Source organism: Notolepis coatsorum (assembly GCF_963971535.1).
Source record: "Notolepis coatsorum genome assembly, chromosome: 1".
NCBI lineage: Eukaryota > Metazoa > Chordata > Actinopteri > Aulopiformes > Paralepididae > Notolepis > Notolepis coatsorum.
This window is the reverse complement of record NC_140165.1, coordinates 297,783,950-297,798,734: the sequence shown is the minus strand read 5'-3', so window position 1 is coordinate 297,798,734 and position 14,785 is coordinate 297,783,950. Positions and strand designations below refer to the sequence as shown.

At 43.0% G+C, this 14,785-nt stretch overlaps 1 protein-coding gene across 1 annotated transcript in view; it reads left to right on the top strand.

Moving 5' to 3' along the window:
- The window catches only part of LOC311241826 (protein furry homolog), a 103,110-nt gene that overhangs the window by 9,323 nt on the left and 79,002 nt on the right, over nt 1-14,785 (top strand). Inside the window, exons 2-4 of the mRNA XM_084330746.1 lie at nt 2,895-3,094; nt 10,280-10,333; nt 13,469-13,608. Of these exons, the coding sequence (XP_084186872.1) occupies nt 2,895-3,094; nt 10,280-10,333; nt 13,469-13,608 (394 nt within the window). The remainder of the gene's footprint in view (nt 1-2,894; nt 3,095-10,279; nt 10,334-13,468; nt 13,609-14,785) is intronic.

Genomic DNA, 14,785 nt, shown 5'->3' with positions numbered 1-14,785 from the left:
CCTCAAGGCAGCTCTGGCTGCAATTGTAGCTTACCACCACAGGTATGACTGTGTATGAACGAATAATGGACTCTGTAAGCGCTCTGGGGTCACTGGGGTGTCATGAAGAGCGCTATATAAATCCAATCCATTATTATTATTATTATTAGAATTGGACAATACGAAATTGGGGACGGAGAAAAATAGAAAAATGGGGAGAAAAGTAGATAAAAAAAAATATATATATATATATGAGAGAGACTAGCTGTGGCCATGTAGATGAGATATATGAGAGAGACAGGTCGTGGTCATGTAGATGAGATATGAGAGAGACAAGCTGTGGTTATGTTTTGTAAATTAGATATACTGTATGAGAGAGACTAGCTGTGGCCATGTACTGTAGATGAGATATATATATGATAGACAGGTCGTGGTCATGTACTGTATGAGATATATATGAGAGAGACAAGCTGTGGTCATGTACTGTAGAATAGATATATGAGAGAGACTGGTCATGTACTGTAGAATAGATGAGAGACAAGCTGTGGCCATGTACTGTAGAATAGATGAGAGACAAGCTGTGGCCATGTACTGTAGAATAGATATATGAGAGAGACTGGTCATGTACTGTAGAATAGATGAGAGACAAGCTGTGGCCATGTACTGTAGAATAGATATATGAGAGAGACTGGTCATGTACTGTAGAATAGATGAGAGACAAGCTGTGGTCATGTACTGTAGAATAGATATATGAGAGAGACTGGTCATGTACTGTAGAATAGATCTATGAGAGAGACTGGTCATGTACTGTAGAATAGATATATGAGAGAGACTGGTCATGTACTGTAGAATAGATCTATGAGAGAGACTGGTCATGTACTGTAGAATAGATATATGAGAGAGACTGGTCATGTACTGTAGAATAGATCTATGAGAGAGACTGGTCATGTACTGTAGAATAGATATATGAGAGAGACTGGTCATGTACTGTAGAATAGATCTATGAGAGAGACAAGCTGTGGTCATGTACTGTAGAATAGATATATGAGAGAGACTGGTCATGTACTGTAGAATAGATATATGAGAGAGACAGGTTGTGGTCATGTACTGTAGAATAGATATATGAGAGAGACAGCCTGTGGTCATGTACTGTAGAATAGATATATGAGAGAGACAGGTTGTGGTCATGTACTGTAGAATAGATATACAGTATGAGAGAGACAGGCTGTGGTCATGTACTGTAGAGCAGGGCTTTTGTTATTATGCCATAGCAGTAGTCAACAGCCACTTAAAAAATCCTGTGGGAGGAAAGAGAGACATGTTTTTCTAAGAGCGCAGTACCACTGCACACAGGTATGCAAACATTTCCATTAACTTTATACTTTATCTTGGAATTTTAGTGTCAGTAGCTCAGCAATCATAGTTTATGAGACAGGCATACATTCTACTGTAGAACAGCGATGACACTGTAATGCATTGTATTCGTAGGTGGTGTACATCTATTGCATTTGTACATGAAGTTTTAAATGGTCCTTTTATTCCAGTTCAAGGCCAGTGAAATGCCGCTAGCTAGACGGGCCGAGTCTAACGTTGTGATATATGACTTTGACATGCTACTGTGATGGCCCCTGACACACACACACGGTACAGGCTGTTTGCTGCTGATGACCTGCTTGCCGTCCAATCTCATTTATTATACACAGAGTGAGACTGAGACTGAGTGAGAATGCCGCCGCTGAGAGAGAGAAGTGAGGTAGAGTCGTCGATTTATGGTTTGGCTGTGCAAAAGCCTTTTTGAACATTTCGCTCTACAGATTTACATAATTTCCCCGAGTTAGAAGTACAGCTGTAGGTTGAACCGATTTGGGCTTAAGTGAACACTTCACACCTCTTAATTAGGTCTTTGTACACTGTTCCTGGCTATTAATAGTCCTCTTCTGTTTCAGCGCACCGGGGCGTGACACCGAGGTAAAGTTTAACTTGACAGTTATTTTGTTGGGCTTCGCGAGCCAAGCCACGCTTATCTGTCATTAAACGCTGACCGTGTCACATCGCTGGGCCCGAGCGTCGACGGGTCACGTGCGGTAGCTTTTCGCTTCCCTCGATGGGCAACGACGACGTCTCATGTGAAAAAACATAAACACCAGCTGCTGGTGCCAGTGTGTTTTCATGTCTGTATCCATTCTGAGATAGGGGTCAGAACAGCTGGCTGGTGCTCTGTAGCCTTAGAAAGGAAAAGAACACACTCAGGCCGAGCTGGAGCCCTTTGGACAAACTCCCTCTGGAATGTTCTACATGTTGGGAACTTTATGTCCATGTTAGGAAACTTTACAGTACCCCCCCCCCCCCCCCCCCCCACACACACACACACACACACACACACTCTGTGATAATTAGTTGTAAACTGAATCCACTACTAGAATTAGTGTTCCCCTCTTACCTATCATCCCTCATGGTGTAGAAACAAGAGTCGTTTTGGCCTGCGGTCACAGGATCTTTTAACTCTCTCTGTACCATTTGCCCACACAGAACTCGGAAAAAACAGCCTTTTCTTATTCTGCTCCATCTACGTGGAACTTATTGCAAAAGGAACTGAGGCTCCCGAACCTAATTCCCATTGGGGATTTTAAACGTCTTATACGCAATATTGAGAGGGCATCCATGTTCTTGTTCTTGCTCCTAATTAAATGTATCTAGATTTTAGCCTCTCTTAGATTTACTTGTCTTGTATTAGTCTGGAACTTGATTTATTTGTGTTTGTTTGGTGGATCAGCTCGCTCTTGTAAATGAGACTGTGTCTCAATGAGCTTTTTACCTCTATAAATAAAGGTTTGAAATGAAATTAATTAGTGAAGTGTGATGATAATGAAATTAGTTTTTTCTCAACCCCCGTCTGTTGCATTGTTTCTCCTCAGCCTCACCTGTGGGGAACGGATACAGTAAGCCTCCCCTCCCTCCGGTCTGCTTTCCTCAGGGAGAGAAGGGACCTCCAGCCATGCTGCCCATCAGTGTCGACCCGGAGAGCAAGCCGGGCGAGTACGTCCTGAAGAGCCTCTTCGCCAACTTCACCACGGTGACCGAGCGCAAGATCCGCATCATCATGGCAGAGCCGCTGGTGAGTCAGGTGTTGTTGGCAGCCCGTGGCGTTGTGTGTCTTGTGTTTGTCTGCTGTGTTGTTGCTCTGTTTCTCCTTCTCTGCAGTGTAGCATTTCAGGGTTTAGATTGGATTAGATTAAAATGTATTGTCATTAGGGATGCACCGATCCGACTTTTTGAGTCCCGATACCGATACCTGGGTTTGGGTATCGGCCAATACCGATACCGATCCGATACCCATTGTCCAATTTCCCCCCCCCCCAAAAAAGTAACAACAAAAAAGATTGAATCCATGTTTATTTTTTTTATATTAAAATATATTTAGTTTTTAAGAATTGTAAAGTGTGTTTTTTATTTGTTGTAAACAAAGACAGAAAATAAACATCATTCATTCAATTAATAAACTGTATGCCTTACTGTCACTGTGTGGAAGAGACCAATATCGGATCGGTGCATCCCTAATTGTCATCATACAGCAGAAGTTCAGTATAACGAAAATAAGTTTGGCATCCAACCAGAGTGCAAATGTAACAGTAAAGTGCAATAGTAATACAATGTACAGGTGATTAAACTGGGTATAAATATATATAAATTAGTACTAGTGCTAATCAGATATATATGGACCAGCTAGCCTAGTAGCTGCTGGACAAAAACTCGTCTCCTGGAATTTTAAGCTAGGCTAGCTGATCCATATCTGCTTCCATTCATTGGAAGCAGATAGCTTGCAGCCGGATAGCTTTCAACTGAACGCACAGAGAGGAACTATCTATGTTCTTGTCTGACTCTGGAGAAGACGATACGCAAATTTCCCATAATGTCAGCGTGTTCCTTTAATTAATTAATTAATTAATACTGATCAATTAAAAATATGCCGTTATCGGCCCCGATATTTCAGATCAGTTTGGGACATCCCCAGTTGTGTCATTACTAGGCACGAGGCCAGCCCTGGAGTCAAAACGTGCAGTGGCTGTCTTAGGTAGTAGCTGGTCTGAGGCTAATTCTGTTATGTATCACTACCTTGGGTTTGGGACACTTACCTATAAACAGAGGTATACAGGATATGTCTGTCCATAGCCATTTCTACTAGTGCATGGTAGAGTGGTTGACAGTGGTCGTCTGATTATCGGAAGGTTCCCGGTTCGCTTCCCGGTCCTTCCGGGCAGAGTGTCGAAGTGTCTTTGAGCAAGACACTTGACCCCTAATTGCTCCCGATGAGCAGGCTGGCACCTTGCATGGTCGCCTCCGCCGTCAGTATGTGAATGTGAGGAACAAAATTGTAAAGCGCTTTGGATAAAAGCACTATATATAAATGTACCTTTTTCCATTTACATGGTTTTAGTACAAGGTCCTAAATTAAAGAGATACTGTATCCCCCTTGTAGAATTGTTCTGTCGCTACGTTTTCTTTTTTACTATTCTTTCCCGAGGAGAAGCAGCGGTCTGCTAATGAAATCCGTGACAGTTTTAAAACTTGATATGATGAATGGCTGTGAGGGCTGGAGGCATCTGAGTTCTTAGGCCAAAAGGGAAGCTGTTAAACATTGTGTCATACATTTCTGTCAGATGAGGGGAGCCTGGTAGTTCTGTCTGTAATAACAGTCCCATTAGCACATCTTCTAAAAGAATGCCTAGGGACACAGTGTCTCAGACCGTGTGCTCTACACCCCGTGCCTCATGCACTATAGTTCTGATTGAGCTCGGGCTCCCAATTGGAGTGATGTGTCAAAAACAATCATATATTTTGTTTTCTGATATCAAAATAATATATGCAAAAATATATTATATATATAATTAGTCTGCAGTTGCATTGTAATGTTCATGTCGCTATAGTAATGGTATATTTTTAGGCCAGGGCTGGGTTAAAAAAAATCGATTTCCCGATTCTGAATTGAGCTTCATTTGCATTAGCGATTATCGATTCATAAAATCCCAAGATCGATCTTAAAAATTCCATTGGTTCTCCCAGCCCACGTGACCATTTCTAGCATTTCCATTGGCTATAGTGACAGACATAGATAATGATTGTGGAAATACAACACATCTACGAAACCACTTACTGAGACATCACCCAGACGTGATATATGCAAAAGCCAATGTTCCAATAAAAAGTACATTCATCAATTATCAAGTCAATTTTAATAATGCAACATGTTAGAGTGTTCCTTTAACCATTTAAATTTGATAGCATTGAATCGAATTTGATCGGAAATCGAATCGATTCGGGACCTTGTGAATCGGAATCTAATTCAATCGGAAATCGAATTGATTCGGGATCTTGTGAATCGGAATCAAATCGTTTTGGGAAATCAGTGGCGATACCCAGCCCTAATTTAGGCCTACTCATTCCCTCCAGGAACTTCAATCAAACTCAAATGCGAGCCGCTAAAGAGCTATATATGCGTATACGCACATAATGTAGCAAATGCTGCGGTCACAAAATTGGGTTAGGGAAAATAATCAATAAGTACTACTTACTTATGATTACCATTACGTTTGAATGGTAATCCATTTTGTGAATCAATTTGTTGAAACAACATGATGAAACAGCATCTTAGTTGGCAGATGGGTCTTTCTTATCAACACCTTCGCTATCTAACGTTAGCAAGCCAAGCGTGCGTAGCTCGACCTGTGTAACGTTAATGTTATTTGTGTTCCACTGGGGAAGACCGTTCATCACTGCATACAACTTGGTTTAATTCAAAAGTCCTTTCGGAAATATTGTATTGTGAAATAACAAGACATTCAGGGGATGTCTGGTCACGGTACTATTCTGCCTGTGGTGCATGTGATTCAGGAATGTAAACACAACAGCCACAGGGAGGAAATCAAAGTAACTATGGGAGGCTATTGGGGTCAAAAGGGTAACGTGATTAATTGTTAATGATTTTTAAATGAAAAAAACCTATTTTTACCCTAGTTTTTTGCAAGTTCCAAAATGTTTGTGCAGAAAATCAACATAAAACCTCACAAATTACAACAAATTGTTGTAATGCTAGATACTAGATGCTATATTCACACCCTCCTATGACAGGGGTGAATTCAGTTGATTGATTCAGAGAAACAGCAACCAAATTGATACACAGATTGCTACTCGCTTCTTTTTACACAGCTAGTTCACAAATGTAGTCTGACTCAGCTCATCAAACCGGAAGTCGGCCATTTTGGAGATACTGAATTGATACAACGCAACCAAACTCCCAACTGTTCCTGGTCATTGTTGCTCAAAATTGTCAATTATTGCCGTGTTTTTGGCTGTACTGATCGGTCGGACCGGGAAAACCATTTGGAGTACTTCAGATTGCCAAAAGCGATTACAAATCAGGGAGAAGAGTGCAAAAAAGGAGGCGACCCCCCCTCTCCTCTCCTCTGTCCTCTCCCGTCTGAACGAACTACCAAATTACAGACCAGCATTTCGATCCAAAGATTTGTACTAGTAGACTATTAGAAAAAAATCTCAAATGTAAAGATCAGTTGATCTAGTAACGTTATTGAATCACCTACCTTGACTTTCACAATACATATGTGACAGCTCATGTCATTGATGAGCTGATACTGTGCCTCGCTCACCCATCCACACACACCATCTGGTTGTAGGCATCCAAACCTTTGTAAGATTTAAGGTCTTCATCTGTGTACGGATGGATCTTCGCCATCTATTAGTCTGAGTTTATCAGAATATCGTGCCCTTTCCTGCCGACTTAGTCCTTATTCTAGCAGCTTCCACATGCTTTCCTGAACTTTTCTGTGGTTTAGAGCATCCTAAAATCCCAAAAAATCGACTTAAATCAAACATTCAGCGTGTAATCCATTCTGATGTTTAAATCCCAGTATCTCCACAATGTCCGCGCATCCGGGTTACTGACCACACCGTGACGTCGGTGCAAACACTCTATTATCACACAAAAACATCCTGGAGGGATTGCCTACCGTTTGATCTACACAATGTGTAATATTCACAAGTTTACATGGACAAATCCATCCTCATAAAACCGAATTTACACTTTAGTTAATTACAGCTCCATGATATGATGTAGATAAGAAAATAGCAATACCTTGTGTTATAGGAACACTGCTACCATTATAATTCCATTGAGCTGTAATTAACACAACACAAGGATTCGATGTCCCGTGTTGGCCATATTCAAATTAAATGAATGTGTGCAAAACTGTTGCAAAAATAAATCAGCATTGTTTTTAGGTGAAGTGCCCGTTTAATAGCAACTCGTAAAACGGTCAAGTTGTATGGTATTTCCTCTTCTTCTAGATGTATTTCCCACACAGTACTTGACTTTGGTTCTTAGAATAAATTACATTGGCCAATGATGAGCAAGATTGACTTGTTAGGAGGAGGCGGCAAACGGGATCTTTGAATGAGCCTTTTGTCTGGCCGTGGATGGAGTACACACAGGTCAGGACAGTAGCGGGGGTCACGAGCGGCTGTCGTAAATCATCCTGTTGACGGACAGGAGGGGAAGTCGAGGAGAGAGGGGAGGTCTAATGTGGGCTCCTCTCAACACCTGCTCTCACTCCCGCAGCAGTGACCTACTGTACCGACCTCCACTGAAAATCAACAGAAAGCTGAGGTCTCCAAATTGATTCAGCTGCATTCAACACTACTGTAGTTCCTGACAAGCCTATATATTCCATCGTACTCTGAGTACATTTTTAATTCTTAGAAAAATAGTCAATTGGTTAACTTTACAGGTTGCTTGAGCAGGTTTAACACAGGTACAGTATAGTATGCTATTTTGTGGTAATTTTATGTGATCCAAAGCACCCTTTCATAGTTATATACTATACATACAATCTAGAATCAAACACATCATTTAACATTTACCAGGTTTGAAGTGCCAGCCCTAGTGGACCGTGGCACTAACAGGGTTAGAGTTGTGTCTTACCGGGGCGGGGACGCCCCCATGCTCCAAATGAGCACAGTATGGGTGGCCTCAGTGGGAATCTAACCCCCTACTGTGACAGTGTTCAACCCGCTGAGCCAGACATGACCCTGTTTGATATAATGTCTGTCTTCACTGCGGGCGTCTTATTAGTTTGGTTGCCTGTCCGTGACCATGCAGGCCCCAGTTCTAGGGAACATGATTGTTAGGGAGCTGTTCATGGTCTGTGGTCCACAGGGAGGTGTTAATATACCCTCTCCCCCACACCATACCACCAGCACCACAACCACCATGACCACCACTACTACCACCACCAGCAGCACTAAAACCAGCACCACCACCACCAGCACCACCACCACTACTACCAGCACCACCAGCACCACTACTACCACCACCAGCACCACCACTACCAGCACCACTACTACCACCACCAGCACCACCACCACTACTAGCACCACTACTACCACCACCAGCACCACCACTACCAGCACCACCACTACCATCACCACCAGCATTACCACATCCACCACCATCACTACCATCACCACCACTACCACCACCACCACCACCAGCAACAGCACTACCACCACCAGTAAACTCGTTGTTGGCGGGGAATGAGTTAAGAGGACAATAACAGTGCACATTTTGTATTGACTTTATTGTGCGCTTTGTGTGAAATCAGCAATGCATACCTTAAAGATGAACCCTGGGGAGTCTAAACAGCAGTGTTGCATCAGCCTGCCAACAAAGGACAGAGACACCCCGAGCGAGATGTTGTCTTTACCAGCAAAGTCTTCCACAGATTGGTTTTGCTCAAGGGGGCGGGGGGTGTGACTCATCACAACAGAGGCTTAACTGGTCCTCCTGTCAGGACAGAGAGAGCGCTGTTTACCACCAGCCCACGCGCTGTCAATGTCAGACACACTGGACACCTTTTTGGTAACGTCAATAAAGCGATGTCCTGTCCTGACAGAGACACAGACGAGTTTTACAGTAAGCGTAAAGTAAGGCAGTAGCTGACTCTTTAGATTTACATAGGTAGGATTTTACATTCAATTAACCCTTGTGATTCTTTCTTGATATATCCATAATGCAAGCACGCATTATATATAATATCTATAAGAACACCATGAAATTATATTATTATAATAATAACATATCCATTGTGAAAATTACCCTTTTTAAGGGGCTTGCACATGGTCTGGTCCTAAGGTTTATGTTTAAATGATAGAAATATGCATAGTAGTGGGTAACATTTTAATTGTTAAAAGCACCATGCTTCATGCCTTTTTAGCCTTAATACAGCCTTTCAGTTTTAATTCAATGTTCTTGTAAAAACCTTCACGTCAACGTCTTTGGGAATCTCTTTCAAAATGAATTGAATTGCAACCAACCATTCCATCGAACTGGAAAAACATGCCATGGAATTATCCACGACAATTTGTGAATATCATGGAGGCATTCTTCAGACCTCGTCTGTTACTGGCTCCACCCCTATGGGTTACCAACCTTTCCAAGCGCTTCTCGTCTTCCTCTACCCCGGACATGTATCGATCAGAGGGTCGTTTCCTCCAATCAATTACAATTAACCAAGATCCATCAGTGTCTAAATGCACTAAAATACACACTGTGTAAATATGTAAGAATTTATGTTTAATGGAAAATCCTGGATTTATGCCAGGAACCAGTATTCATGAATGTGCTATGCTCTTATAAAACCTCTATACAAGCGTTATTCACCACATTTCAAGTATGGCATTATAAGACAGAACGTCTGTCCGCTATGTTTAGTTGTAAGCCCATCCTCGCTCAGCATAAGGTGGAGTGTTTTATAGACGGCGTGACATTTTCATTGCGCTCTCCATCCCGAACGGGCGGCTCACAACCTTTGCACACAAACAACCTTCACATTATTTGCAAATAGAAGAGTATGGAGACTGGACTGGTGGAGCACTACAGCGGGGAAATCGTGCAGGGCAGGGCGAAAGTGGGCTGAACTCAGAACCATAATGAAGGGACATAATCCCAGATGATTAACGACTGCATTAATGTGAGACGTCGTTAATGCACCATCTCTAATGCCTGACGCAGGCGGGTCTACGCCTGGTGTCGGACTGACTGATGGCACTCTCATTACCTCCGGGCTATAAGTTACTTTGCAGAGATATTCTGAACTTTTCAGACAGGGGGGGGGGGGGGGGGATAGAATTATGAGCCCGACTTCAGAGAACGATCTGCTCTTTTCATGTGCGTGTGTGGAAGAGTATCCGCACGTCATGTGAAATTCAACATTTGTTTTTGTGTTTGCAGGAAAAGCCGCTAGCGAAATCTCTGCAGAGGGGCGAGGATCCACAGTTTGACCAAGTAAGTTTGATTGATTGATTGATTGAAAACTTTATTAACAGATTGCAGAATGGGTACAATACAGTACAGCTCAATACACACAATTATTAAGGGGATGCAGTGAAACGGAGGGGAAAGAGAGACTGATGATGAGCCGTATCGTGGTTTGCTGCATTTGTTTATTTCACTACTAGAAGAACATTTGATGAGGTGAGAAAAAATTACGACAAGCGGGAAAGCGTCCAGGCCTGTGGTCGTAAACCGTGCCTAGGCTCCTGTGTCTAGTTCTACAAAACCTCCCTCCTAAAACGGCCCACAAAACCTCCCTCCTAAAAATGTCCCTCCCAAATGTCCCTCCTAAAATGTCCATGCACGAGTGACTGACCACCACGTATAGCCCATGTCCTGCATGCCGTGGGAAAATGTAGGACCATCTCTCGGCACACCTCGTTCAAATCCACTTTTAGACATCTAGGCGCATAACGCATAATCTCTAAAAGAAGAAGAAAAAAGGCCTGTCTGTGGAGATGTGATAATAAAAGAAAACATAGACATTACACTTCTTAATTGTTTCAGTTCATTTTCACATCTTAATCACTGCGCCGGGTTTGTGATGCACGGCTGTGTAACGTGAAAAGGGCCCCCGGTGGCTGAAAGCCCCGCTCACGTCCCTGAAGGTCTTTCGGAGGCGGTCAAGGGCAGGAGTGTTTACCTAGCGGGGCCGACGGTGGCTCTTGCGCTAGGTGTGCGCGGCAGGTCTGTGGGTCTGCAGAGAGGGGGCCCTTTCACAGCCACAGGGGTGCGTTTGTGCTGCCGCCGGGGGCCATTCAGGCAGCCGCACAGAGCCGGGATTCTTCTCCGGCTTCGCGGCGAATGAAGGGACTCGCTGTATTCCCTGGTCTGGCCAGAGACCCTCCTCCCTTCCTGTGTGCTTGGGAGTGGGGCCTGGCCCGTCCCGCCTTTCCTTCCTTCCCTCTCCCTCCCCGAGAGAGGGAGAGAGAGAGAGAGAGAGAGAGAGAGAGAGAGAGAGAGAGAGAGAGAGAGAGAGAGAGAGAGAGAGAGAGAGAGAGAGAGAGGAGAGGGAGAGGGAGAGAGAGGGGGAAAGGGGGGGGAGAGAGAGAGAGAGAGGCCACCCTATAGTCACCTAGGCTCTACTTGCACTCCCTAAGGACTCTCTCCCTCTCCGTTAGTCGTGGACCAAGCTTTCCTCCACGTACTGCAATCAGGTCCCTGAATAATTGCTCATGATTTGTCCATTAGTTTCAAATCGACATCTACAGCTAACAGCCTTTGGTCTCTGCACAGAAGCCACTGTGAGAGGCCAGGCAGCCTGTGAGAGGCCAGGCAGCCTGTGAGAGGCCATGCAGCCTGTGAGAGTGAGAGGCCAGGCAGCCTGTGAGAGGCCATGCAGCCTGTGAGAGTGAGAGGCCATGCAGCCTGTGAGAGTGAGAGGCCAGGCAGCCTGTGAGAGTGAGAGGCCAGGCAGCCTGTGAGAGTGAGAGGCCATGCAGCCTGTGAGAGTGAGAGGCCAGGCAGCCTGTGAGAGGCCAGACAGCCTGCACACTGCTGGGTTTTGCTATGAGCTTTCTCAATTTGCACACTGTGTTATACATTAGAACAATGTGTGTGTATGTGTGTGTGGGGGATCTCCGTCTGTTTTAAATCTTGGGAGTCATAAGAAATTAACTTGAGATCACCGGCCAAAAACAACCCCTCTAACTTGCTACTGCTTTAGGCCCAGTCCGTTTACTATCGACTAACAAGCTAATGCTTTAGCCCCAGTCCGTTTACTATAGACTAACAAGCTACTGCTTTAGCCCCAGTCCGTTTACTATAAACTAACAAGCTACTGCTTTAGCCCCAGTCCGTTTACTATATATAGACTAACAAGCTACTGCTTTAGCCCCAGTCTGTTTACTATAGACTAACAAGCTACTGCTTTAGCCCCAGTCTGTTTACTATAGACTAACAAGCTACTGCTTTAGCCCCAGTCTGTTTACTATAGACTAACAAGCTACTGCTTTAGCCCCAGTCCGTTTACTATAGACTAACAAGCTACTGCTTTAGCCCCAGTTCGTTTACTATAGACTAACAAGCTACTGCTTTAGCCCCAGTCCGTTTACTATAGAGCTTGAGGAGTAGAACAACGTAATGCAAATGTATTCCTCAGAACGGCTTCTTTATTTACACATAATGAGATTTATTTTTTTACTCACAATATATTCTGAAAGGTAATGTGAAGGAAAACTCCCCAGGGGCTCCGTTCTCCAGGCAGCGTGTTTCAGGAAATAATGACAGCAATGTAGAACACAGTTTCTGTGTATCTACCAATACGTTTAGACATAGTGAAAACAGAGACGTGGGTTGAACATGAAACATGCCAACAATGCATCCCATAAACACCTATCTATTAACACACAAGTATAATTCATCACAGTCATAAGCCACACACACACACACACACACACACACACACACACACACACACACACACACACAGACTCATTCATAACACGTAATACAAGTATATATGCACTATCATTAACAGACTAAGTGTATAAACACTCATGTGATATTTACATTTAGTCATTTAGCTGAAGCTTTTGAGATTGGGAAGTACGGGAATTGAGGGGGGGGGGGGGGGTGATCTCAGGAGACAAGAGCTCTGTGTAAAGGCTGTAACATTACCGCAAACAAATAAACAAAGACAACACTGTACCAGGTAGGGTTGGGTACCGTTCACATTTGAACCAGTACCAGTTCCTGGAATTCGGTAGCTGTGACCAACGGTACCCTTCTTCGGTACTTAACTCTCTGTAATAACATGATCTGGCCAAATCATAAATATTATCAAACTCCTCTGACCTCGTCTGGTTTTTCCAAAGACCCAAGAGATGGGACAGTATTATATATATATTTGTGTAAAAGGATCCCTCTTGTCTAGCATATTACACTCTTACTGTATACTAAACATAAATCTGGTACCGATTGATCTAGCGTGAGTCGGTACTCGGTAGTACCGATGTAATTTGGTCAGTACAACTTAAAAGTACCGAATTCGGTACCCAACCCTAGTACCAGGTAGTTATTGGTTGTTTTGGTATTTTAACAGTAAAACGTGACCTGCCTACTGCACTGTGTGTCTTGTTCTTTCAGTTGATAAACACCATGAGTTCTCTGGCTGAGTACTGTCTCCCGTCCATCCTGCGCACCCTGTTCGATTGGTACAAGAGACAGAACGGACTGGAGGAGGAGTCTCATGAGTACAGACCAAGAGCGAACACCAAGTCCAAAAGGTACGATTCATTCACTTTACTACTTCCTGTATGGACATCAGTTCAGTTCCGTTCTGTTTTTTTTTTTTTTTTTCTGGGTTTGGACACATAACAATGGTCATTCCATAAATCGCCAACGTTTTACCAGCTGCTATTGCAGCATTGTCCAATTGTCCGAAAAGGGATAGGGAGAAGCACTATAGCAGGGGTGGCCAACCCGCGGCTCGCGAGCCGCATGCGGCTCTTTGCCCGTCAATGTGCGGCTCTTCCATCCATAAAAAAAAATAAAAAAATATAAAAAAAAACATTTTTTTTTATTTTTTTTAACTTTTTTTTTTTTATGTCACTCATTCCATAAGGACGTAGAATAAACATTTACAATTTTTTTTAAATGGTCCATTTGCATGTTCTTGGTATCTGAATCTAGGGACATAATGGATCAGTGTCAGAAATAGTGTGTCTGTTACTAGGCTTGAGTAAATTGTAATGAACCAAAGGAGAATATCAATTCTATTTAAAAAAAAATTATCTTTGACTGTAAATAACACCATGCTAAAATTGACCAGACCTGAAAAATCTAAGCAAATGAATAAAGGGAAGATGATTAAACAGAAGGTTTTGTAGATACAGTACTGAATTCTGCCATCTTTTTTATAATGTAAATTTCTCCACCATTTTTCATCATATTGCAACACCGTTTTTTGCAAGACGTTCACAGAAAGGTAGAGAAACTAACTGCGTTCTGTTTTATGGCAATAACGTTCAGGTTTGTGGGAGATAATCCCAAAAAATAAGAGAAATTAAAAAGTAAATCCAGAAGTCAGATGATTGACAGGGGCTGGTGTGAGCTGGGTAGGGTAGTTTTTCGAAATTTGAAAGCCCTGAGTCTCTTCCTTCAAAAGACTACACTCACTTTTGGCTGTGCCACTTCCTCCTGTCAATATGCGCCGGTTTCCGACTCAATGCCCTGAGATTTCTATAATCTTATATTTCACTAATAACAGTTAAAATAATTGGTAAACAAACATAATGCTGAAAATATACACTTTTACTGTATATCTCGGGCTTAAGAGGTTAACCCTGTGAGGCCCAAATTAAAAAGAAATTAGCAACTTCAGAGGCCAGAGGGTGGGACATATAAACACATTTACTATCAAATAGCATTGTGAGGCTGAACAACAGGACCAATTGACTATAC